Source organism: Rattus rattus, chromosome 2, assembly GCF_011064425.1.
Source record: "Rattus rattus isolate New Zealand chromosome 2, Rrattus_CSIRO_v1, whole genome shotgun sequence".
Classification (NCBI taxonomy): domain Eukaryota; kingdom Metazoa; phylum Chordata; class Mammalia; order Rodentia; family Muridae; genus Rattus; species Rattus rattus.
Window position 1 is genome coordinate 45720438 of NC_046155.1, and position 26444 is coordinate 45746881.

The following is a 26444-nucleotide window of genomic DNA, read 5'->3' on the forward strand; positions in this document are numbered from 1 at the left end:
GTGCCCTGGGTTGCTTCTTATTCAAACACACAGAGATCCTTTCTTTTTCAGGGATTTGAAATGGAAAGCTGGTTAACTGAGGGAACTCCAAATCAAATCAGACCATGTCCATTTATGACCTTGTGTTAAACGACTTCAGTTCGTTCACTTTTCATTGAGCCTCACTACTCTTGAGGCATTTATAGATGAGCCTTCAGTCTAAGCAGGACCCTGGTGCTATAGAGGATGCATTCCTCACAAAGGCTCTGTCTTCACATTTCATGCTTTCCTTGTCAGGTGGCATGCCCTTCATTGAGGCACCCACATCCATCTCCTCTGCAAGTTCAGAAGCTGCCTCCACAGTGGTCAGTCCCTGTACAGATAGTGGCCTGGAATTATCCTCCCAGGCTACCTCCAAGGAGGACCTCACGGACCTGGAGCAAGCTGGCTCCCCAAGGGAGATCACCACCACAGAGCCTGGGAGCACTGAGATAGGAGTTTCTGATCAGCTTGACCCTCAGGTATTTCTAAAGCGCCTCTTTAGTTCTACAGGGCACTGTAGGAACTGGCTTGTTCTTTTGGGGGTTTTGTACCCAAGCCTTAGCCAAGAAGGTTTGGCCAAGCATGGTGGTACATATCTTTAATCTCAGCACTCAGGAGGCAAAGGCAGGTGAATCTCTGTGAGTTCAAGGCCAACTTGATCTACAGAGAGAGTTCCAAGGCAGCTAGAGCTATACAGTTAGGGTTTCCATTGCTGTGAAGTGACACCGTGACCAAGGCAACTCTTAAAAAGGACATTAAATTGGGCTGGCTTACAAGCTTTAGAGGTTCAACCCATTAACTTCAAGGTGGGCAACGTGCAGTATCCAGGCAGGCATGGTGCTGGAGAAACTGAGTTTTACATCTTGTTTCAAAGGCAACCAAAAGTCTCTGACAGGCAGTTAGAAAGAAGTTCTCAAAGCCCACCCCAGAGTGACACACTTCCTCCAACAAGGCCACACCTACTCCAGTGCCACACCTAATAGTGCCACTCCCTAGGTCAAGCATATTCAAACCACCGCATCCTGTTTCCTACAATTATTTTTGCTGACCAGAAAGCATACAGTATGACTTGCTGTGAAAAGGAGCTCATAAGATTTAACAATGTCAATATAGATAGCATCTGAAAAAAGGGAGGGACAGCTTTTACAGGAAGGTAATCATCCAAACCCTAAGCCTTGTGAGAGCTTTGCCCCTGTAGAGTTCTGTTGTCCTAGACAGTGGTTCTTCAGGTGGTCCTGAGCCATCTTATATTGATGTATAAATCAATGAGCTGTGGACCATTGAAGACAGCTTGGGAGCCATAAACTTCAGGGGAATAAAGTCTAAGTTGTTTTTGCCTCATTTTTGTTCCTATGTCTGACTGCTGTCATAGCAGGAAGGGGCCCATGTAGAAAAGGCCCAGTCAGCATCGGTGGAATCTATCCCTGAAGTGCTAGAGGAGTGCACATCCCCTACTGACCATTCTGACTCCGCCTCTGTCCATGACATGGATTATGTCAATCCTCGGGGCGTGCGCTTTACCCAGTCCTCCCAGAAAGAAGGTAGGTACTCTCTGGAAGGCTCTGCCTGTTCATCTACCCAATCCTACCAGATATTTTATCTGAGCCTAGAGCAGCTTCGATGAAGGCAACTATCACCTGTGAGTCGATTTTCTAGACAGGAAATGATAGCAAGCTATAAAACTATTGGCATAGATAGAACTTTTCCCTAAATCATTCAGAGCATTAGAGAGACTACAGCACGAGAGGGAGAACAATATAGAACTTAGGCCTTTTAAGAAAAATCCTTGGTTTTGATTTCATCCATTAATTTCTTTGGAGGAAATTAATTTCCTGAAATTGCCACAGATAAGGGCTAGAAGATGGCTCAGTGGGTGAGATTACTTCTCTGCAAGCATGAGGACATGAGTTCAAATCCCTCGTATCCATTTAAAGAGCTAGGCATGGCTGCACGTGCCTGTAATCCCATCACTGGGGTTTGCAAACATTTGGGTCTGGAGAGTTTGCTGAAACAATGAGTTTCCAGGTCAGTGAGAGATCTATTTAAGCCAATAAAACAGAACAATAAGAGGAAGGCATCTAACATCCTTTGTGACTTCCAAATATACATTCTCAGTCACATACACCTGCACACCATACCACACCTGCACATGCATGCACCAAACATATTAACACACCAACACGGCACACAGGTTTTTGCCATGGATAACACAGACCCATGTGCTATCAAGCAGCTGGGGTATGTCTTAATCTTCATGTTCTCTTCCCACCTTTTCAGGCACAGCTTTGGTTCCTTATGGTCTTCCTTGCATCCGTGAGCTCTTCCGCTTCCTTATCTCCCTCACAAATCCACATGACCGCCATAACTCTGAGGTTATGATCCACATGGGACTTCATTTGCTGACAGTAGCTCTTGAGTCAGCCCCTGTAGCCCAGTGCCAGACCCTCTTGGGTCTCATCAAGGATGAGATGTGCCGACACTTATTCCAGGTAAGACTGGGTTGCCCAGAGATCTTGGTTGTTTTTTGAGATTGAGAAACCACTAGAATATGATTAGCTTCCTTTCAGTTGGCCAAAAGCCACAGTAAAAGTTCCCATAGCTCTCCAAGGACTTGAGGAAGGAATGGCTAAATCAAAACCCAGTCGTGGTACATATCTGTAATCCAGCACTTGGGAGGGAGAGGCAGGAGGATAAGCAATCCAAGGTAATTTTCAGCTATGTAGTGAACCAGCCTGAGCTACATGAGCTCCTATCTCAAACAAACAAACAAACAAACAAACAAACAAACCAACAAAAACAAGCCAACAAGATGGCTCAGTGGTACAAGGATGTACCATCAAGCCTGATATGCTAAATTGATTCTAGGAGGTGGAATGAGAGGAGTGTCTCCTTGGGATGTACCTTTTCATGTGTGCCCTGCTCCCCTCCTACACAAAAACAAATAAATGGAAAATAAAGTTTGTTTTTGACAAAAAGAAAAAAAGAGTTCCCTTAGAATGCAGGCCCTCTGAAGCAGCCTACTGGTCTGCTCTCCTGTGTCTCTGTTAGTTGAACTATACGCGATCTCAGAAACCTCATGGCTTCCCACTCTCTGATCCCCAGCTACTCAGCGTAGAGCGGCTGAACCTTTACGCTGCTTCCCTACGAGTGTGCTTTTTGCTCTTTGAGAGCATGCGGGAACACCTCAAGTTCCAGTTGGAGGTAAGTTTCTTGACCTTGGAAAGTAAACCAAAAACAGTAAACTACATGGCATTATCAATGGAGCCAGCTCAATGAATCATGCTTTAGATTGGTTCTTATTTATTCTCAACCACAGCTTCCCCTTCTTTCATGCCTCCCAGTCCCTCTCACCTCCCCTCTCCCTCACATCCACTCTCCCCACCTCCCCATTCCCATCTCAGAAAGAGCAGGCCTCCCAGGGAGATCAACTGAACACTGTACAAAAAGATACAGTAAGACCACGCTGGGTGAGCTAACCCACTAGGAGGAAAAGAGTCCCAAAAACAGACAAAAGAGTCAGAGACACCCCCACTCTCACTATCAGGAGTCCTCCCAAAACACCAAGTCAATAACCATATCTTCAGAGGGTCTAGTACAGAGCTATGCAGGCTTTAAGATTGCTGCTTCGGACTGTGAACCCCTGTGTGTCCTGCTGAGTTGATTGCAAAGACCATGCTTTTCCAGTGTCCTCTACCCCTCTGGCTCCCACAGTTCCTCCTCCCCTCTTCCACTGTATCTCAGGGGAGGAACCCAGTGGAAAATCTGGGCTCTCTCTCCATCTATTCGGCTGTGGGTCTCTGTATCTGCTCTAAGCCAGGGGCAGCCTCTCTGATGAGAAATGTGCTAGGTACCAATCAATGAGATCTATGTGTAGAAGATTCTCAATAGGGGGCTGGAGAGATGGCTCAGTGGTTAAGAGCACCGACTGCTCTTCCTGAGGTCCTGAGTTCAAATCCCAGCAACCACATGGTGGCTCACAACCATCTGTAATGAGATCTGATGCCCTCTTCTGGTGTGTCTGAAGGCAGCTACAGTGTACTCATACAATAAAATAAAATCTTAAAAAATAAATTAAAAAAAAAAAAAGATTCTCAATAGGAGTCATTTCTTTGACCCTTTTTTTTTTTTTTTTGGCCAGTGTGTAGTTCTACAGTAGGTCTCTGGGCTATCCAGCCTCCAATTCCTGATCATCCAGGCAGTATTGGGTATGGGCTCCCTCTCATGGGATAGGCCTCAAATTACACAAGCCATTGGTAGGCCATTCCCACAGGTTCTGTGCCACCGTTGCCCCTGCATATCTTGCAGGCAGGACAGATTGTAGGTAGAAGGTTTTTTGGCTGGGTTGGTGTCCCAGTTCCACCACTAGAAACCTTGCCTGGTTACAGAAGATGGACAGTTCAGGTTCTGTGTCCTCCATTTTTACAAGTTCTCTCTAGGGTCACTCTTGGAGATTCCAGCAAGTTTTCACTACACTAGGTTTCCATATCACCACCACTACCCCCAGTGCCCTCCAGCTCCAGTCATCGCTCCCTGAACTGTCTCCCTCCATCTACCCCCACGCGATCCCTCTGACCCCGGTATACTCACAAACTCTAGCTCCACTTCCCAGAGAGATCCATGTGACCCTCACTCGCTCACACACCCACCCCAGCCCTCTGTTACTTAGGCTCTCTGGGTCTGTGGAGTGTTCATGCATCCTTTACTTAACAGCTGATACTCACTTAGAAGTGAGTGCTATCATTTTGTCTTTCTGGGTCTGAGTTACCTCACTCAGAAAGATCTTTTTTCTAGTTCCATCCGTTTGCCTGCAGATTTCATGCCATTGTTTTTAACAGCTGAGTAACAAATACTCCATTGTGTAAGTGTACCACATTTCTTTATCCATTCTTCAGTCGATCCAGGTTGTTTCCAGTTTCTCACTATTATGAATAATGCTGCTCTGTACATAGTTGAGCAAGTGTCCTAGGATGGAGAGTCCTTTGCATATATGCCCAAAAGTGTTAGGCCCGGGTTTTGAGGTAGACAGTTCCCAGTTTTCTGAGAAACCATGAAATTGATTTCCAAAGTGGCTGTACAAGTTTGTACTCCCTCCAGTAGTGGAGGACTTGCTCCCATCCTCCTTGCTCCCATCCTCGCCAGCACGAGCTGTAGCCTGTGGTTTTGATCTTAGCCATTCTGAGGTCCAAGATGGACTCTCAGTCATTTTGATTTTCAGTTCCCTGATGGCTGAGGATGTTGAACATTTGTTTCTCAGTCATTTGAGGTTTCCTCTGTTAAGAATTCTGTCTAGATCTGTACCCTATTTTTTAATTGGGTTATTTGGTTTGTTTGTGTCTAGTTTCTTTAATTCTTTATATACTTTGTATAGTAGCCCTCTGTCAGATGTGGAGTTGGTGAAAATTTCTCCCATTCTGTAGGCTACTGTTTTGTTCTGTTAATGGTGTCCTTTGATTTACAGTAAGAAGTGTTTCTGTTTCACGAGGTCCCATTTGTTAACTGTTTGTCCTATTGCCTGCACTCTGTTCAGGAATTGTCTCCTGTGCCAATACATTCAAGGCTGTTTCCCCACTTTCTCTTCTGTCGAGTTCAGTGTATCTGGTTTTATATTGAGGTCTTTGATCCACTTGGACTTGAGTTTTGTTCAGGGTGATAGATATGGATCTATTTACATTCTTCTATATGCAGACATCTAATTACATTAACATCATTTGTTGAAGATGCTTTCTTCCGTTGTGTATTTCTGGTTTCTTTATTAAAAATCTGGTGTTCATAGGTGTGTGGATTTAAGTCTGGGTCTTCAATTTGATTCTATTGACAACTGTCTATTTTTATGCAAATATCACACGGTTTTTATTACTGTAGCCCTAGCTTGAGATCAGTGATGGTGATAACTCCTGAAGTTCTTCTAGTATTTAGAATTATTCTGGCTATCTTGAGTTTTTATTTTTCCATATGAAGTTAAATATTGTTCTTTCAAGGTCTGTAAAGAATTGTGTTAGAATTTTGACAAGAATTGTGTTGACTCTGTAAACTGCTTTTCTAGGATGTCTATTTTTGCTGGGTTAACCCTACTTATCCATGAGCATGGGAGATCTCTCTTCTTCACGTTTTTTTTTTTTCCAAGACTTGAAGTTATTGTCATTCAAATCTTTCACTTGTTTGGTTAGAGTTACCCCAAAATATTTTATATTATTTGTGGCTATTGTGAAGGGTGTTCTTTCTGTGATTTCCTTCTCAGCCCATTTGTTGTTTATATATAGGGTTTTTGTTTTTGTTTTGTTTGTTTTAGTTAGTCTTATATCCAGTCACTTTGCTGAAGGTGTTTTATCAACTGTAGGAATTCCCTGATAGAATGTTTGGGAGTCTCTATCATATCCTCTTCAAATAATGACTTTGACTTCTTCTTCTCTAACTTGTATCTCTTGCTCTCCTTCAGTTGTCTTCTTGCTCTAGCTACAACTTCAAGTACTATATTGAATAGATACGAAGAAAGACAGCCTTGTCTTGTTCCTGATTTTAGTGGAATTGCTTTGAGTTTCTCTCCATTTAATTTAATGTTGGTAGTAGGCTTTTAATTATTTAAATAAAGTAAAATTGCCTTTTATGTTCAAGAATGTCCTTGTATCCTTGATCTCTCCAAGACTTTTGTCTTAAAGAGGTGTTAGATTTTGTCAAAGGCTTTTTCAGCATCTAGCAAGATGATCTTGTGGGGGTTTTTCTCTCAGTTTGTTTATGTGGTGGATTACATTGATTTTTCAATGATGGACCATCCCTGAGTCTCTGGGATGAAGCCTACTTGCTCATGGTGGAGGATCTTTTTGATGTGTTCTTGGATTCGGTTTGCCAGTATTTTATTGAGTATTTCCTTAAATTGTTTTTTTTCTTGGCTTTCTTTAAGGGATTTATTTTTTTTCCAATCCAATTTTTTGTTTGTCTTTTCCTCAATTTAAGAGATTTAATAATTTCCTCACTAGAGACCTTTATCATCTTCATAAAGATAGCTAAGATCTCTTTCTTGTGCTTCAGCTGTGTTGGACTATTCGGGGCTTGCTGTAGTAGGCTAGCTGGTGGGGACATATTGCCTTGGCTATTGTTGATTGTTGTTTTATGCTGGTGTCTAGGCATCTGGGTTTATGGTGATTATAACTCTAGGTGCTGTTTTCTGAGATTGTCTTTGTTGAATGAATGGGTGTTTTGTTCCTTGGTTTCTGTTTTCTCTCAGATTTTCTGGCCAGAGTGGCCTGTTGTTGAGCAGGGGTCCCCAACAAAGTTGTGGGCTGGACTTTTGGCAGCTAGCATGGCCTCTGGTCCAAGGAGAGGCTGAGACAAGGAGAGGTGGGGAATTGGGGACAGGGTGGGAGGAGCATGGAGAAAAGTTGGGCAGGATTCAGGGACAGGCAGCCTACCTGAACTTTTGGTGGCTGGAGCGTCCTCTGGTTGAGCAAGGAGTCTCTGCCCACATTGGGAGCTGCAACACCATGTTGAGGAGGGGAAGGGTTATTGGGGATAAGGTGGGGGACTCTGAGAGAGTGGGGGAGGTCCGCCACTGGGTGGTCTATCTCAAGATAAAGATTTTTTTGAGCTTCCTGTAGAAGGTATTTTTGGCTTCCATATTTTGTATCATTGCTTAGCCTTCATAGTAGAATAGTTAAGAGGATCCCAGACAAAAATGTTTGACTCTAATGTAGGAAAGCCCATAACTGGACATGACAGCTCATGCCAGTAATCCAAGCACTTAGGAGGCTGAGGCAAGAGGATTCCTGTGAGTTGAAGGCTAGTCTGGGGTACAGAGCAAAACAGTCTCAAAAAAAGGGGTAGGAGAAGAATCCAAATATGAGGACTAGCAGAGATCTTACCATGAATGGGGCAGCTTTTCTGCATAGGAGTTCTTATAAATCAAATCAGCATTCCTGCGAAATTGCCAAAAGGAAGTCTAAATAAGACTAGGGTAGGCTTTATAGACAACACATAAAAAAAAGACAGTAGACAACTTCTTTGAACCTTATGGGGGACATTGGAGGGGGCATATATTATTGAGGAGAGGGATCTTTTGGTATCTCTCAATTCATGCCTCCTGTGTGGGCTTTCCCTCCTGTTTAGTGTTGTTCCAACTTTCTCTTCCCATCTCTTTCTCAACCTAATGGCTATCGCTGGGTTGCTGTTGGCAGATGTACATCAAAAAGCTCATGGAGATTATCACTGTTGAAAACCCCAAGATGCCTTATGAGATGAAGGAGATGGCGCTGGAGGCCATTGTGCAGCTCTGGCGCATCCCCAGCTTCGTCACGGAGCTCTACATCAACTATGACTGTGACTACTACTGCTCCAACCTCTTCGAAGACCTCACTAAGCTGCTGTCCAAGGTGCTGAGCATGGTCGCCTCTAGGAATGGTCAAGAATCTCCCCATTGTAGCAATGATGGTACAGAGAGCAGGGCACTTCAGAGGTGGGAACAGGAGTGAGGAAGGCATCTGTAAGAGCAATGGCAAATCATTAGTTGTTGGGTTTTTGGAAAAACAATCAGGTGAAGTATATTCCTACCTCAAGTCTAATGGATCTGTTTACTTTCCAGAATGCCTTTCCTGTGTCTGGCCAGCTTTATACAACACACCTGCTGTCTCTTGATGCCCTATTGACAGTTATTGACAGCACTGAGGCTCATTGTCAGGCCAAAGTCCTCAACACCCTCAACCAGCAAGAGAAGAAAGAGACAGCCAGACCTGGCTTTGAGGCAGTGGATGGCAGCCCAGACACTTACAAGTGTGAGAAGCGTCTTGTATTGTTCTTTTTCTCTCTCTATTTTTTGTCTTTCCTCCCCATCCCAAGCCCCCTTCCCTTACCCTTCTTACTTTGTCTTGAATTTTTCCTATCAGGGCTAGTGTCCTGTATAAGAACATGCAGCTCTTTTTGGCTTGGGACTCAACCTCTTTTACAATACTGCCTGACTTCCTACCCATAAGTCTTCATATTTTTCCCTGTTACCAGCTGAGAGAGCAGCCAGTGATGGGAAAGCCACAGGAGTGCCCTCAGATGCCCCAGGCCTTCATTTTTCAAGTGGAGGGTGGTTGTCAACAGAACATGGAAAGCCAGGGTGCAGTGATCTGGAGGAAGCTGGTGACTCTGGGGGTAGGTACCCAGTGTCCATGACTCTAAATGCCTTCAACTAGAGGGTTTAGAGAGATGGAACATGGGGAGGAGTGGGAAAACAGTGCCCTAAGGCCATACCTGCAAGGGCCCTGGCAGTTCACCTTGTTTTAAACCCCAGAGAAGGGAAAAAAAACAATTAGAGCCCTAGAAGGTAGGATTTCCAGTAGGTAGGAGGCCAAGGACAAGAGAATGTATGAGATTGATTCTTTTTGCTGAGGAAAGCATCAGTGACCTTACAGAGGCCTTATGTGTTTTTCTTCTTCCTTCCATCCTAGTTGACAAAAAGACCACCAGGAAGCCACCTCGATTTTCCTGTCTTCTGCCAGATCCACGGGAACTAATTGAAATTAAAAATAAAAAAAAGGTATATGCATCCACCCTTATGTGGGTGTCCATCCTCTGTAGAACTGGCTTGTCTCAGAGGATGCACATGGGATGATTTTAGCAGCTCCCTATATAGCTTCCAAAACTAGTCTCTTGGTTTCTCTGGGACTGTGGAACTTCTCCCTCTTCTTGAAAAGCATTTCCTTACACCTGACCTGTACTGTTGTTGGCCCCTGAGCAAAGCTACTTTAGCCAACAGCCAGATACTCCTAGTGGTAGTGACAGAAGCTCTAGAAGCTGCTGTCATTTGGGTCAGCAAAGGTTATTGATCATCTCCAGGTCCAGCATAGCGACTGGTAATAAAAGGTATTGATATTTATTCTGGTACTTTAGTAAAGCCCAAATAATGGTTTGTTTATATTGTTTTTGTTCTCTTCAGTTGGAAAGTCTCATCATTATTGTCCTCCCTACTTTTTTCTATTGTCTTCCTTTTCCTTTTCCCAGCAGCAGCAGGTGTCAATTATAAATAGCTTCTTGATTAGGAGAGAGATATTTTTGGTTTTCTTAACATAAAAACTTGTAGTTAATCCTTTCTTCCTCTTATTGTCAGATATACGCATTTGATTGCAAGTCTGTGACTAGATATACAGGAAGCAGAGAGATCAGTTTAGTCTGCTTTGTCCTTCACACCCAAGCAAGACCTTAAAAAGCAAGACAATCTGAAAAGGGAAGGTATATCAACCCAGCCATGACATGATGCCAGAGGTGGCTATAAAATTGAAGAGAGGAACTCACTAAGCTGCTTACTCTCCATTTCTCCAATCTCTCACTCGAGGAGGGAAGATCGCCCTGTGCATCAGAAGCCCTCAAAAAGGAGTGGGAAGGCACTCCTAATCACTGCCAGTGAGATGGGAAGACAGTCTTAGCCATGAAATTAATTAGAACCATTTTCAAAGAACTCATTAGGTGAACAGCTATAGGCTATGATAGACTGTGGCCTGCCTTGTTTCACTTAAGGCCATAGCAACTTTAATACCTCTAGTCTTTGTCTTCTAGCTGCTGATCACTGGTACAGAGCAGTTCAACCAAAAACCAAAGAAGGGGATCCAGTTTCTGCAGGAGAAAGGCCTCCTCACCATCCCAATGGATAACACAGAGGTAGCCCAGTGGCTCCGAGAAAACCCTCGGCTAGACAAAAAAATGATTGGAGAGTTTGTGAGTGACCGCAAAAACATGGACCTGTTGGAGAGTTTTGTGAGGTGAGGAGGAAATAAGCAATGTGTGGACTGGAATGTCTCTGAGTGATGGTGGTTCCTTTAGCATGCATGAATGTCAAAAAAGAAAAGAGATATGGGGGAGTGCAGGGGAAAGAAGAAAGGAAGAAGGAAATGTCTGGGGGACAAACAGAAGTCTGCCAGTTCCTGCTGATGACCAGCTCACATAATATTCTTGCCTCTCCCTATGATCTATCTTTTAGACCTGAAAGGGACTCAGGCTTTAGGAGTACCCCACCCCCACCCCTGTGTTCCAGTAGAAAGCAGTGCAGAGGAGAATAGGGCAGGGTTCTGAGGGGTGAGGTGTCTAGACAAGAATTTTACTAATATGGTAAAGCTAGGAATTCTGTTAGAAATGACCAGGATGTGCCACTCCTGTGTCAGAGCCATCAGATTCCTCTGTTCTAGTAAGAGAGAGTTATGAAGACTGTGACTGACAGCCTGATCTAAACAGTTCAGTGTCTTCAGCCTCTTCATTCTGTTTCCTTTCTCTCTAGCACCTTCAGCTTCCAGGGTCTGAGGCTTGATGAGGCTCTCCGCCTCTACCTAGAAGCCTTCCGTCTGCCCGGGGAAGCGCCTGTTATTCACAGGCTGCTGGAGGTGTTCACTGAGCACTGGAGGGTAAGTCTTGGTGTCAGAAACTGGGTCAAGGATCCTTGATCAGGTTGAGGGATTTTTTTGTTCCCTCAGCTAAAAACCTCAGCGATTGCCTCCTATGAAGGTTGAGAGCCACACCAGTGGGCTTTTCCATGGAGCACCTTCTATTAAGGAATTGGCCATTTTCTGGGTAATGCCCCCCTTGTATACCAACACTGGCCAGTGGGTTGGTAGTAGTAAGAATTTAATTGGCCAGAAAAGGACATTAACACAGATGGAGTCTTTGCTTTTTCAGAGTTGTAATGGCTCCCCATTTGCTAATAGCGATGCCTGCTTTGCCCTGGCCTATGCTGTTATCATGCTTAACACTGACCAACATAATCACAATGTTCGCAAGCAAAATGCACCCATGACCCTGGAGGTAAGCTTGGGTTCCAAACAAAACAGAAGGTCCAATGCAGCTTTGAAAGTAGCAACAAAGATAAGGTTTCCAGTATATGTGGGAGACAGAGTTCTGTTAAAGGAATCAGGGAGGGGTCACCAGTTCAGAAGAGGGACTGGGGTGGAAAATGGGTTCTTTGCCTTAATTGTTTCCAAAGTCCTATTTATCAGAGACTTAAGGAAGGAGTCCCTTGGGTAGTATACAGCATTAACACAAGGGAAACATACCGGTCTCTCTCTCTAGGAGTTCCGCAAAAACCTGAAAGGTGTGAATGGAGGCAAGGACTTTGAGCAAGACATCCTGGAAGACATGTACCATGCCATCAAGTGAGTCTGTATGGAGGCCGGTGTAGTGTCTCTGTTAAAGAGAGACACTCGTTGCTTCCTTTTCCTGTTTTTAGAGTCACATCACTATAATGATTCACATGTCCTGGATTTAGCTTTGAGACTCACCTGGGCACCCTCATCTGTGACAGCTCATTTCTTATTTAAAGAAGCCTATTCCAAGCTTAGGGTCTATACACACTGGCCCTCTATGTTACATGTTTAAATATGTGTTTGGTACTAGGGACTGAACCCAGGTCCTCACGTAGGCTAAGAATGTGTTTCATTACAGAGCTACATCTCCAGTCCAAACTATTCCTCTTATATGAGCTAACATGACCCTGTTTCCTGAGCCCAAATTACCTGGCTTCCTGAAGAGCTCACAAAATTTATTTTCTGGTTGGTAGAGAAATCAAGATCAGCACAAGAGGGTAAGGCTAGAGTCAGAGATAGGATACTTAGTTGTTTTGTTTTTATCTTGAGTCAGAGCCTCATATAGCTCTGTATTTGCCTCAGACTTGCTATGTATCTGAATCATCTCCTTGCCTCGGGTACTAAGTGCTAAAACTATGGGGATGTGCCTCCTCCCTCTGCTTGCTCCTTATAAGAAGTCTGGAAAAGTGGGAGTTTATGCTCCCACCTAGAAAGAACGTGAAATCTCAGCGCACATCTGTAGATTTCAGATGGGACTTTGAGATTATGAATGTATTCATGTTCTCCCTAGTCCCTGTGCTAGGGTGGAAACAGATCACTTAGCTGCAGCTGCAATGACCTCATGAGTACAAGATGCCTCTATAGGTGAAACCTCTTTTCTTAGTTTGGAAGCAGTGTGATCACAGGAGTGTGCCTAGCTTTTCCCTTCCCTCTGACAGGAATGAGGAAATTGTGATGCCTGAGGAACAAACAGGTCTGGTTCGTGAGAATTATGTGTGGAGTGTGCTGCTTCATCGAGGTGCTACCCCTGAGGGCATCTTCCTTCGTGTACCTCCTGGCAGCTATGATCTTGACCTCTTTACTATGACCTGGGGCCCCACTATTGCTGCTCTCTCTTATGTCTTCGATAAAAGCCTTGAGGAGACCATCATCCAGAAAGCCATCTCAGGCTTCAGGTAGCCCAGCTTTGGCCTTGGTCTTCATATCCTTGCATCTCACTGAGTTAATGTGGGTTGCCCATGCCTCTTTGACTCCTGATTTACTTTCCCCAGGGATTTCTCCTGATTTTCTGGAGGGAGGCTGGAGCCTGGGAAATCTCAGTCTTAAACAGGCTGAAGTTAAAGTTTCTTTCTATGACCCAATGGGGAAGAACCAATGGAAGGCTACTTAGGAACATAGAAGGGTTGAGTGGCCTTTCAGTGACTGTTTCTGTGATGGGGTGACATTACAGGAAGTGTGCCATGATCTCCGCCCACTATGGCCTCAGCGATGTGTTTGACAATCTCATCATCTCTCTGTGCAAATTCACAGCTCTGAGTAGTGAGGTGAGTTGGAGCAGGAACTGTGCTTAGAGTCCCAAAGGAGAGTGAGCCTCAGCCATGGAAGCTGCATCCACCATATTTACCTCATGTAATGGGATGGGGGAGGAGATACCATAGGAAAGACCTTCATCAAGTTGACCTTCCCCACTAAAATTGTAGGGGAACAGAAAGATTCTTGGGAACAATAGGCAGAGAGATCTAAAAGACTTTTCTTTGCACACATGAGCCAACCCTGTCTCTTTACAACCTCTTTTCCAGTCTATTGAGAACCTGCCCAGTGTATTCGGAAGCAACCCTAAAGCCCACATTGCAGCCAAGACAGTATTCCATTTGGCCCATCGTCATGGTGACATCCTTCGGGAGGGCTGGAAGAATATCATGGAGGCCATGCTGCAGCTCTTCCGAGCCCAACTTTTACCGAAGGCTATGGTAGAGGTAATTCTTGATAGAACATTCAGCATTAGCAAGTCAAAGGCCCAGCCTTCTGTGCTGTGTAGAGGATAGCACTGTACCTGATGCTTGCCACTGTTCACTAAGAGCACCTCAAATGTAATGCTACAGAGAGAAGCTATAAAGGAAGGCTGGTAGAAGTCAGTCACCTCTTAGAGGGACACAGTGGGACATGGACTGTCTACAGGAAGAAATCCAGAGAACTTTACTTGGCAGGAAGCACAGGAATGCAAGTGATACACACAAAGAAATGATTTTTTTTTTCTTTTCTTTTTTTCAGAGCTGGGGACCGAACCCAGGGCCTTGCGCTTCCTAGGCAAGCGCTCTACCACTGAGCTAAATTCCCAACCCCGATTTTTTTTTTTTTTTTTTTTTTTTTTGAGACAAGGTTTCACTTAGCTGATAGGTTGGCCTAAACTTGCTCTGTAACTCCTGTCTCAGCCTCCTCAGTGTTGAGACTCCAGGCCTATTCAACCACAATTTCCACATAATTTCTTTTCATTATTTTTTAGATTAATGTGTATATGGGCATTTTGCCTGAATATATATATGTGCATACCTAGTGCCAATGGAGGTTAGAGGAGGGCACCAGCCTCCCTGGAACTAGAGCTATAGATGATTATACCCCACCGTGTGGGTGCTGGGAACTAAACACAGGTCCTCCACAATAGTAATAAGCGCTCTTAGTCTCTGAGCCACCTTCCATACCCTAGAAATAAGTTATTCTTGCTCTACTTTTTTCCAGGTAGAAGATTTTGTGGATCCCAATGGTAAGATCTCTCTACAGCGGGAGGAGACACCATCAAACCGGTAAGGGCAGATCAGTGGCTGAGAGCCTAGGGAGAGGAGGTATTCAGAATGTTGTTCTGACCAGGACATGCATCCTTTTCCTACAGAGGAGAGTCAACAGTCCTTAGTTTTGTAAGCTGGCTGACACTGAGTGGTCCTGAGCAGTCCAGTGTCCGGGGCCCATCGACAGAGAACCAAGAGGCCAAGCGAGTAGCCTTGGACTGCATCAAGGTGACTGCCTGTCCACCTCTCAGGAGAACTCCTAAAACAATGTGGCCTTGTGAGCTGGAGTATAATCATCTAGGGGTTGATCAAAGACAGGTCTGCCCTCTCTCCCTGGCTCTTCCTTTGTTACAGATCCCTCTTTCTTGTGTCCCCTCTAGCAATGTGACCCAGAAAAGATGATCACAGAAAGCAAGTTCCTCCAGCTGGAATCTCTGCAGGAGCTCATGAAGGTGCAGTGCGGAGGCCTGAGAAAGGCAACGGGGGGGGGGGCAGTCGGAGGCCTGAGAAAGGCAGGGGGGGCTCATGAAGGTGCAGTGGGGAGGCCTGAGAAAGGCAACGGGGCGGGAGGCTTCAATTTCTGCTGGGACACAGCCAGTGGCTTCTCTTTCATTCCTACTTTCCTTGCTGGTGTCCTCTAGGCTCTGGTCTCGGTGACACCAGATGAAGAGACATATGATGAAGAAGATGCTGCTTTCTGTCTGGAGATGCTGCTAAGGATTGTGTTAGAAAACAGGTAGGAGGGGGCAGGTCAAAGCAGTCCTTAGCAGACCCCATACTAGCTTGTGCTGAAAGGCTGATAGCCATCTTACTGAGTGGGAGCAAGAAACAAGTGAATCTATGAGCAGTAATGGGGAGCTTGTGCTTGTCTGCTTAAGGCATAATACCCGTGAACTGTGAGAGGCCTAACAGACTTTTGGCTCAGTGGCTTGTCCACGACTGAGACTGTCCTTACCCTTTATGATTTTAGGGACCGTGTGGGCTGTGTATGGCAGACTGTTCGAGATCATCTATACCACCTGTGTGTTCAGGCACAAGATTTCTGCTTCCTTGTGGAGCGAGCAGTGGTAGGGCTGCTACGCCTAGCCATTCGGCTACTCCGGAGAGAAGAGATTAGTGGCCAGGTAAGCATGTGCATGTAGGAAGATGGGCAAGTATGCAAGGGACTAAGGCCACAGTATCAGCTGTGGATATGGCCTGAGGCAGAAAGGACATTTGGTATAATGTAACTTTGGCCCAGTGACTAACTCGGGGCTAGTACAATCTCACAGGTGGCGTTGAGGGTGAGCTGGAATGGTCTTAGGCATTAAGCAAGTAGCACCTGTCTAGGCTCCTTGAGGTCTGCTGATAGGGTTGGGCTGCTGCTTATTCTTACATTTAGAACCCTAAGGGTAAGATCTCAGGGTTCAACAATGAAAAATAAGCACGGAATGATAGTTAGATTCAAAAGTCATAAAACTTAAGACATACACAGAAGCCATATTTCTTCTTTTTTTTCTTCTTCTTTTTTTCGGAGCTGGGGACCAAACCCAGGGCCCTGCACTTGCTAGGCAAGCGCTCTACCACTGAGCTAAATCCCCAACCCCAGAAGCCATATTTCCAAATGACATTATGAACATATGGAAGTTGAAATTAGCAAATGTAATTTCAGGCTGAAGAAAGAGGCGGCCCAGCCATTTAGAACACTTGCTTCTCTTGCAAAGGACCAGGGCTCAGTCCCCAGCACCCACATGGTGGCTCCAACTATCCATGCTCGTGTTCCAGAGGATCAAGTGCCCTCTTCTGACCTCTACAGGTTCCAGGCATGCATATGTGGCATATACATACATGTGGGCTAAACACATAAAAGGAGGAGACTGGGCAGTGGTGGCACCTTTAACACTCAGAATGCAGAGGCAGGTAGATCTCTGTGAGTTTAAATCCAGCCTGGTTTACAGAGTGAGTTTCCACAACAACCAGGACTGAACAAGAAATCCTGTTACTTGAGGATTAAAAAAAGAAGAGGAAAAGGAGGAGGAAGATGAAGATATAGTTTTAGCCAGACATGGTATTGCATCCCAGCACCAAAGAGGCAGAGACAGTCACAGCCAGATCTCTGGATTTGAGGCTAGCTAATCACATAGTGAGACCCTGTCTTTAAAAAGAACAATTCCAGGCTGGGCATAGTGTGCGGTTCACACCTTTAATCCCAGCATTCAGGAGGCAGAGGCAAGTGGATCTCTGTGAGTTCAAGGCCAACCTGGTCTACAAATCAAGTTCCAGGATTATCAGGGCTATTACACAAAGAAACACTGTCGGGGAAAAAAAAAAAGCAGGACAGCAAGCAACGTGCACAGAAATTCTGCCACAATACAGAAAGAAAGAAAGAAAGAAAGAGAGAGAGAGAGAGAGAGAGAGAGAGAGAGAGAGAGAGAAAGAAAGCAAGCAAGCAAGCAAGCAAGCTGAGATTCCACATTTCACACTAGATAGATAATCAGGCATGATGACTCACTTATATAACAACAGCATTCAGGAGATAAAGACAGACTGATCACTATGCGATCATGACCAACCTGGACTTCTTCATGAGTTCTAAGGTAACCAGAGCTACCAGAGCTGTCGCAAAGAAAGAAAGGGCCAGGCTTGGGGGCACAGGTTTATTTCTTTGTTGTTTTGTTCATTTATTTCAGGACAGGATCTCACTATGTACCTCTGGCTGTCTTAGAACTTACTGTGTAGACAAGGCCAGCATCAAACTTACAGAAATCCTGGCAACACGGGTTTTTAACCCTTGAAGTGGGGAGGTGGAGGCAGAGTCAAATTAGGAGTTCAAGGCCATCCGCAGCTCCATAGTCAATTCAAGGGTAAATTCAGACCCTGCCTCACCAGAGGTGGTGATAAACACCTTTAACCCCAGCACTCAGGAGGGAAAAGAAGGATCACTGTGAGTCTGAGGGCAGCCTGGTCTACTGAGTGAGTTCCAGTATAGCCAAGACTACACAGAGAAACCCTGTCTTGAGAAAAAAAAAAAAAACAAAAAACCTGTCTCAAACAAACAAACCTAAAAGCAATACCACTTACAAGTACTCCTTTCCAAACATATATAGATAGCATTTGTACACTAAAAACTAGGAAACACAGCTGGGCATGGTGACAAGGGCCTTTACTCCAGGACTCAGGAAGCAGAGATAGGCACAGCTCTGCAATCCCAGGCCACCTAGGGCTACATAGTGAGATCCCGGCTTATACATAAATAACAAAATGTTAATCAAAGACCCCTAAGTCAAGAGGCCATGTCATGAATTAGAGGACAACTCTCCCTTCAGTCAATATATAAATGCAGTGCAGCTCTCTGTAAATATCCCAGCAAAGGTTGGTGACATAGCTTACTCTAAAGCAGAATGAAAGTCATGGACCCTACAATAGCCGAACACTGACAAAGAGTGAAATGGGAAGGATATTCTACCTTCTTTCTTGTGTTCTATTTTTAATCGTTTTGCATGGATAGGTAGGTGTGCATAGGTATACATGTGGAAGGCAGACAACAACTTACAGTCCTGGGATTTGAATTCAAGTTATTAAGCTTCTCTGCATGATCCTAAATTATTCTTTTCCCTCAAGTGTTTGCACACCAGCTACAAAGTGGAGCTGCTAAGGATATAGAAAGATAATGAGCTCCTGCTCTCTGCAAGCATCTGTTACTGTACAAGCTGCTGACGGGACTGCAGAGCCTTGGCAGTGACGGGGCAAAGATGAGGATGCCTGCCCCAGCAGCAAGTGACGGCTGTGGTTTGTTGTGATTGGCTCACCCTCAGGATAGGTCTAGGTCATGGTGCAGGAACTGATGGAAGACTTACTTACTTAACCAGTTAGGTTTTAGTTTTTATTTATTTATTTATTTATTTTGAAACAGGGTCTCACTAGATAGCCCTGGCTGGCCTAGAATCACTATGTAGATCAGGCTGGACTCAAATTCATATAGAGATTCACCTGTCTCTGCCTCCCAATTGCTGGATTTAAAGATGTGTGCTCTCACCCACCAGGCCCAGTCCAATAAGTGTGTTTGTTTTTTAACTTTTAACTCAGTATACACATAGTCCATAAGAAGAAGGATTGATAGATTAGACTTCTCTAATGCTCAAAACATTCAATGTATGAAAGCTTATTTAAGAAAGATAAAAAGAGGGGTTGGGGTTTTAGCTCAGTGGTACAGCGCTTGCCTAGGAAGCGCAAGGCCCTGGGTTCGGTCCCCAGCTCCAAAAAAAAGAACCAAAAAAAAAAAAAAAAAAAAAAAAGAAAGATAAAAAGATATACCAGGGCTGGAGGGATGGCTCAGCGGCTAAGAGCACTGACAGTTCTTCCAGAGGTCATGAGTTCAATTCCCAGCACCCACATGGTGGCTCACAACCATCTGTAATGGGATCTGATGCCCTCTTCACATAAAATAAATAAATAAATCTTAAAAAAAAAAGAACAGTAGAAAATGTTTGCAAGTCATATATTTGAGAAAAATGTCAACATGCAAAACAGGTAGAAGATAGAGACAGATATTTCACAAATAATATCCAAATGACCAATAAGCAATGAAGTAGCCATTAGGAAAATGCAAAAATAACACACTAAAACAGCTAAAATTAAAAGTGATAATACCAAATGCTGGCAAGGATACAGAGAAGCCAGATTATTCCTATATTTCTGGGGGAAATAAAAGCATGGCTACTCTATTGGCACTTCATTATAAAACTGAATATTCACAAGCCAGGCAACCCAGCAAATATACTTTTGGGCATTTATCCCAGAAAAAAAAAAGGTTCATTTTAGCTTTAAACTGTGTATATAAATATTCATTGAAGCTGTATTCATCAAAGCCAAAAGCTGGAGTCAGCCCTGATGACTTCCAATAAGAGAATAATTGTACAAACATACCATGGAATACTATTCGGCCACTTAAAGCAACAGACCTGATGCGTAAACACATGGATGATGTCCAGGTAGGGAATTCAGTTTCAAAAGATAAGATAATTCCATCTAGATAACATTTTGGGATTCACAGAACTTTAGATGTTGAGGACACATTGCAAAGGGTTAGGAATGGGACAGGAGAACAGGATTGGGAAAGTGGCTATCAAGAGGCAGTGTGAATCCCAAGGTGTAAGAACTTATGGATGAACAACCATACCCAGTGATAAAATTGTGTAGAACTCAATATACACATAGTACACACAGGAATTCATGTAGAATCAGGGCGCACCTCTGCAAACCAGTGAGTTATGGTGAATGCTGTCTTTGCCACCATGTTAGACTTAGTTCGGCATTAGACTGCCTTTGGGATAAACTGGGCAATGTATATGGATGTTGACTTTATATAAGGAACCTCTTTATGCGTTGTCATAACTATACCAATATAAACAAAGTGAAGCAGAGCCAAGGATGAGGTTTAGCTGTAGAGAGCATACCTAACACACACAAGGCCCTGGGTTCAAGTCCCAATGCTCCAAAAGAGAAGAAGCCAAGGCCAGACCAGGAACAACTGAGTCGGAGGCAAACTCTCCTCAGTAGTCTAAATGGCTAATGGAGATGATTAGGGAGGAAACTATCTATGTTCTTCCCACTTCCTACTCCCATCCCAACCCAGGTCCTGCTCTCTCTGCGCATCTTGTTACTGATGAAGCCCAGCGTGCTGTCCAGAGTCAGCCACCAGGTTGCTTATGGGCTGCATGAACTCCTCAAGACCAATGCTGCCAACATCCACTCGGGTGATGACTGGGCCACTCTCTTCACATTGCTGGAGTGCATTGGCTCAGGCGTGAAGCCTCCAGATGCTCTACAAGCCACAGCCAGGGCTGATGCTCCTGATGCTGGTATGCCCTTTCCCAGGGAAATAAGCAGTTAGGACTCAGCAGCTGCTATGGGAAAACAAAACACAGGTTATTACCATCCAACAAGTTAAACACACCTGGTCCCTGCCATCTGCTTCTAGATCTTCCTGTGCCTATTGGCTATCCCACAGGCTAGACAGCATAAAGGCAAGTAGGCCATGCAAGAAGGCTATCAAGCCAAGTTCCTACTGTCATGAAGAAGACCATGGTATAGAACCATATGTCCTTTCCCTGACGGCTGCTATTAGTTGCTGTCAGAAGCCCAAATTAGCCTCCTGCCTTATTTGATCAAGAAAGATGTTGTCTGGGCCTCAACCTTTTGGTGACTGGGCTGAAGTAGGCAGACATGAGAGAAGACACTGGGCCACAGCACCTTTCTTCTGCTTGTCGTCCTGTTCCATGTCCATCTGAGCTCTTGTTCCCTTTCCCCTGCCTGACTCAGGAGCACAGTCCGACAGTGAGCTCCCATCCTACCATCAAAATGATGTCAGCCTGGACCGAGGGTACACTTCTGACTCAGAAGTCTACACTGACCATGGCAGGCCTGGCAAGATGCACCGATCAGCCACAGACGCTGACATGGCCAACAGTGGTTGGTTAGTGGTGAGTCTGCCACCATCCCGGGCGTGTGGGAAGGGTTCTTAGCTCTCAGAGGAGATGCCTGGCTTAGAATAGGGCCCCAGCTTATTCCTGTGCATTTTATAGGTGGGGAAGGATGACATTGATAACTCCAAACCAGCAGCAGGGCTCAGCAGGCCAGGGCCTTCGCCCTTGGTCAATCAGTACAGCCTTACAGTGGGCCTGGACCTGGGACCACATGACACTAAGTCCTTGCTTAAGTGTGTGGAGTCTCTGTCCTTCATTGTTCGTGATGCTGCTCACATCACCCCTGACAACTTTGAACTCTGCGTCAAGACCCTCCGCATCTTTGTAGAAGCCAGTCTGAATGGTGGTAAGTTACTTATTGAAGGGGCAGTTGGGGAGTGGGTCAAGTGGAGACAGGAGAAAGGCTGGGTATCTTTGCCCTAAGGCTGTGGGAATGTGACCTTAGTCTGGCTCTGCTCAGGGTGCAAGTCCCAGGATAAACGTGGCAAGAGTCATAAATATGACAGCAAAGGGAACCGCTTCAAGAAAAAGCCCAAGGAGGGCTCGATGCTTCGGCGGCCCCGGGCATCCAGCCAGCATGCCACTCGGGCTGGACACAGTGATGAAGAGGAGGATGAAGGTGTGCCTGCCAGCTACCACACGGTGTCTTTACAGGTCAGTCAGGACGTAAGTATGGCACCCTTTACTTCTTCTCCTGTACCTAAGGCTCAAGACTTGGGTGGGACCAGGGAAAGTCAGAAGTCAGAAGAAATAGCCATTGTGTACTGCCCATCCCCTCAACCACCACCTCCACAGGGTTCCCTCATCTGAAACCAGCTCTAAGTCTTTGCTTACAGTGCATTCGTTTGGAGACAGGGTCTCACTATGTGGCCCTAGTTCACCTGGAACTCCCTGCATAGACCAGGCAGGCCTCAAACTCAAACTCACAGAGATCTACTTACCTCTGCCTCCCAAGTACCAGAATTAAAGGTGTGTACCATCATGCCTGACGTTAAATGAAATTAATTTATTGGACTCAGGATGTATCTTAGTGGTAGGGTGCTTGCCTAGCATGTGTGAGAAATATATATATCTCTTCACTTATTTTATCTGTAATATATATATGCATGATACAAAATTCAGAAGATATAAAAGGATAGACTGATAAATTGAGTTTCCATTCACTCCTATAATCCAGCCCGAGTTCCCCTTACAAGAGGCAGCTTCATCTCTAGCATTGTCTGTCCTCCATAGTTATTAAGTGTCTGTCAGGCTGACTTCATCTGACTGGATGACTGGAGACGCAGCTGCCTTTCAGAATAGCCTTAGGAAGATGATGAAAGGAGGGGGTCTAGCCCAGCAGTTAGGGTTGCTTACTGCTCTTGCAGAGGGCGTATAACCCAGCTTCAGTTTCCTAGCAACCATACCAAGTGGCTATAGCTGCTTATAACTCCAGTTCCAAGGACTCTAATGCCCTCTGACCTCTGCAGTCACCTGAAGTCACATGGGTGCACACACATATACATACATTTCTAAGAGTAAGTTGATCTGGGGCTGGAGAGATGTCTCTGCACTTAAAGCACTGACTGATTTCCATAGGGCCTAGGCTTTATTCCCGTCACCCACATGGCAGCTCACAAGCATCTGTAGCTCCAGGTTCAGAGGCTCTGGTACCTTCTTCTGGCACTCATGTGCATGGTGCACAGACATACCTGCAGGTAAATACCCACACCATAGAAAATAAAAATAATGAAGTCTTTGCAAAAATAGAATAAGTACAGTCAGAAGGCAGAGGCAGGCGAATCTTGGACTTTCAGGACATCCAGAGCTACACAGAGAAACCCTGTCTAGAAAAAAAAATTAACTAATTTTTTTAAAAAAAGAAAACCGATTAAAAAATATGTTAAATCTGGCCAGACACTGGTGCCACAGAAGCCTTTCCTTTGTTTTTATTTTTATTTATCATTGTATGTGGGCATGTGCACACTCATGTGCACTCAGTGTGAAGGTCAGAGGATGGCTTTGTGAGTCTGTTCTCTCCTACCTAGGTCCCAGTTCCAGGATTGAACTCGGGCTGCCAGGCTTGCGTGCTAAGCATCTCACTAGCCCTGTTTGCTTTGTTGTAAAAACAGACTAACACGGGCAGCTGCCATGACTCAGGTGACTTCAGTGGAAAGGTGCTCTCAGCCACGCCTGGTGACCTGATATCAACACAGAAACCCACAGTGGGGGGAGAGAACCAATTCCTACACATTGTCCCCCCACACATATGTGGCACATACACAAAACCAAACTAAGATTTTGGTTTTAGTTATAGTGAGCTTAACAAAATAACTGTATCAGCAGGTATGAAATAGCATCCAAAGTGTCTTTCTCAGAGCCAGAGAGATGGCGCAGCAGTTTCAGAGCACTGGCTGCTTTCCCAGAGGACCTGGATTCTATTCCCAGTACCCACATGGCAGCTCACAACCCCCAGTCCCAGGGGTCCAGTGCCCTCTTCTGGCCTCCACAGGCACAGCATGCTCATGGCACACACACAAAACAGCTGTGTAGGCAAACGCCCGCACGAAAGTGCCTTTCTCACTGTGATCTCGTGGTATTAAGTCTCAGTGCACATGTCTTTTAAAGTGTTCTCTTTTTTAAGTAACTCTTGACGTCTTTTAGAAACTTCTAGGACTAGAACAATGAGCTCAAGTTGAAGAGAGGAATTCGTGAGAGGGGTGGGCACAGCACAGCTTGTGCTGAGGGCCCTTGAAGACTCAGGCGAGGATAGCGGGGGAGGGAGGAAAACAACTGAACAACCTTATTCACATCCTGCACGCTTTCTGATCCCAGTTGCTAGACCTGATGCACACCCTGCACACACGGGCAGCCTCTATCTACAGTTCATGGGCAGAGGAGCAACGCCACCTGGAGACAGGTGGCCGGAAGATTGAAGCTGACTCACGCACCCTCTGGGCCCACTGCTGGTGCCCTTTATTACAAGGTAAATAAACCTGGGGAAGTATGCAGGGTCGAGCAGGTGACATTGAAGCTCAAAGGAGCACCAGACCAGAAGTCTGGAAGATCCTGACCCTGCTCTCCCTCTCAGGTATCGCTTGCTTATGCTGTGACGCCCGGCGCCAGGTGCGGATGCAGGCCCTGACATATCTCCAGCGAGCCCTTCTGGTACATGACCTGCAAAAGCTAGATGCCCTGGAATGGGAGTCCTGTTTTAACAAGGTAGGACTCCTTACTGCTCTTAAGAGAAAGTTCAGATCACAAGGCAGAAAGAGTCAGAAAACCTAGAGCTCCTGCCATCCACCTGCATCAGATCTGCCGTCCTGTGACCATCTGCCCAGGCCCAAGTGACTGGGCTAATGTGACATTGGATACTTACCTACCAGGTGCTGTTTCCGCTACTGACCAAGCTTTTAGAAAATATCAGCCCTGCGGATGTGGGCGGGATGGAGGAGACCCGGATGCGGGCTTCCACACTGCTCTCAAAGGTACTGCTCACCACACTGCCCCCACCTACTCGCCCCATCCCTGCCTTTTCCCACAGAGAAGAGCCAGGTCTTCTCATGGGGCCTAATGATGAAATGTAAGTGCTCAGAACCCCCAGCTATCGAGGCGCCCAGGGGTTCAGAGGGTTCTGGACTTGAGAGTAACCTCTGATTGAGTACCTACTTGCAAGGTGGGATCAGCTTCTCAGCTTCAGAGACAGCTACCGAAGGTTTCTCCACGACCCTTGGGTTCTAGGTCTTCCTGCAGCACCTGTCCCCACTGCTGTCCCTGTCCACCTTTGCTGCCCTGTGGCTCACCATCCTGGACTTCATGGACAAGTACATGCACGCAGGTTCCAGTGACTTGCTGGTATGTTCTGCCTTCGCCCAGTGCCCATTGACCACTTCCTCTTCCACATGCTGGGAAGACTTGCTGTTTGCCCCGTGATGGCTGCCTCTGTCTTAACTCTGCCGCTCTCCATGGTCCTATTACTGCTGCAGTCAGAAGCTGTCCCTGAGTCTCTGAAGAACATGCTCCTTGTGATGGACACAGCAGAGATTTTCCACAGTGCAGATGCAAGGGGAGGCAGCCCCTCTGCCCTCTGGGAGATCACCTGGGAGCGCATCGATTGCTTCTTACCACACCTACGTGATGAACTCTTCAAGCAGACTGTCATCCAGGGTAGGGCCTGGTCTAATCTTACAAGGAATCCTCAAATCTCAGTTTTCTCTGTACATGGCGGGTGGACAGAGTAATGATTTCCCATTCGTCATGGCAGTACCTGCCTGTAGTCCCCAGTATTTAGGAGACGAATGTAGGGCAATATAGACTTAGGCTATCTCCAGGTACACTGTGAATGTGAGGCTAGCCTTGACTACTCTTAGAGAGGGGGAAAAAAATAAAGCCTGCTGGGTAGCCAGGATCCCGCAGGAAAGAAAACACTGAGTGTCGCCATCTGGACTCTCCTCAGACCCCATGCCCACAGAGCCTCACAGTCAAAAACCTCTGGCTTCTACGCACCTGACGCCTGCTGCTGGTGACCCCAGGATGCCTGGCCACCCACCTCCTCCAGAGATACCCTCAGAAGTGGGAGCTTGTGGTGAGTTTCTCAGAGCTGGCCATCTGGAAACGCCTACGCAATGCCCAGTGTAGTTTAGGATTACTGTCAAGAGGGGGACTGGGAGACCAGGAAGGAGCCACAGTGAGAATTCTTTTTTTTTTTTTTTTTTTTTTTTTTTTTGGGAGCTGGGGACCGAACAGAGCCTTTCGCACCAAGGCAAGCGCTCTACCACTGAGCTAAACCCCAACCCCCACAGTGAGAATTCTATTTGCCTGCTCTTCCTGTGGGAAATAGCAGGCCCCGATACACTATGATACCTGCCTAAGGTTTTCAGGCTTGGAGAGAGGACTGAGTCAGGGGCCTGTAGTGACTATACAAAGGCTGCCTATCTGGGATGTAGGAACCATCCAGATCAGCACTGACCTGCTCAAGGAGAGCTGTGAAGGAGGTTAAAGGTAGAGACGAGGTAGCTAAGTACTAAAATGAGTTTGTTTTTATACTGATGGATGGAATGCATTTTGTTATACCTTTATCGTTTAGTAGCTAATTCTATAGAGTTTGTATTTAAAGGCAAAATAAAAACCTAAGCTTTATTTTATTTATGTTTTAA

General features: G+C 45.5%; 1 protein-coding gene across 5 annotated transcripts in view; it reads left to right on the forward strand.

Moving 5' to 3' along the window:
- Gbf1 (golgi brefeldin A resistant guanine nucleotide exchange factor 1) overlaps nucleotides 1-26444 on the forward strand; it is a 128918-nt gene that overhangs the window by 101358 nt on the left and 1116 nt on the right. For 2 of the 5 annotated variants that reach the window (XM_032892102.1, XM_032892107.1), the window contains 30 exons: nucleotides 277-500; nucleotides 1394-1562; nucleotides 2299-2510; nucleotides 3124-3222; nucleotides 8190-8384; nucleotides 8594-8783; nucleotides 9007-9147; nucleotides 9444-9532; nucleotides 10549-10751; nucleotides 11264-11387; nucleotides 11659-11784; nucleotides 12049-12131; nucleotides 13001-13237; nucleotides 13513-13606; nucleotides 13862-14038; nucleotides 14799-14863; nucleotides 14950-15073; nucleotides 15226-15297; nucleotides 15487-15581; nucleotides 15816-15969; nucleotides 20460-20685; nucleotides 21146-21306; nucleotides 21409-21655; nucleotides 21770-21975; nucleotides 24124-24274; nucleotides 24380-24510; nucleotides 24675-24776; nucleotides 25030-25143; nucleotides 25275-25455; nucleotides 25745-25873. In XM_032892102.1, the coding sequence (XP_032747993.1) occupies nucleotides 277-500; nucleotides 1394-1562; nucleotides 2299-2510; nucleotides 3124-3222; nucleotides 8190-8384; nucleotides 8594-8783; nucleotides 9007-9147; nucleotides 9444-9532; nucleotides 10549-10751; nucleotides 11264-11387; nucleotides 11659-11784; nucleotides 12049-12131; nucleotides 13001-13237; nucleotides 13513-13606; nucleotides 13862-14038; nucleotides 14799-14863; nucleotides 14950-15073; nucleotides 15226-15297; nucleotides 15487-15581; nucleotides 15816-15969; nucleotides 20460-20685; nucleotides 21146-21306; nucleotides 21409-21655; nucleotides 21770-21975; nucleotides 24124-24274; nucleotides 24380-24510; nucleotides 24675-24776; nucleotides 25030-25143; nucleotides 25275-25455; nucleotides 25745-25873 (4521 nt within the window). The remainder of the gene's footprint in view (nucleotides 1-276; nucleotides 501-1393; nucleotides 1563-2298; nucleotides 2511-3123; nucleotides 3223-8189; nucleotides 8385-8593; nucleotides 8784-9006; nucleotides 9148-9443; nucleotides 9533-10548; nucleotides 10752-11263; nucleotides 11388-11658; nucleotides 11785-12048; nucleotides 12132-13000; nucleotides 13238-13512; nucleotides 13607-13861; nucleotides 14039-14798; nucleotides 14864-14949; nucleotides 15074-15225; nucleotides 15298-15486; nucleotides 15582-15815; nucleotides 15970-20459; nucleotides 20686-21145; nucleotides 21307-21408; nucleotides 21656-21769; nucleotides 21976-24123; nucleotides 24275-24379; nucleotides 24511-24674; nucleotides 24777-25029; nucleotides 25144-25274; nucleotides 25456-25744; nucleotides 25874-26444) is intronic. The other 3 variants (XM_032892106.1, XM_032892104.1, XM_032892103.1) reach the window with 3 other exon arrangements.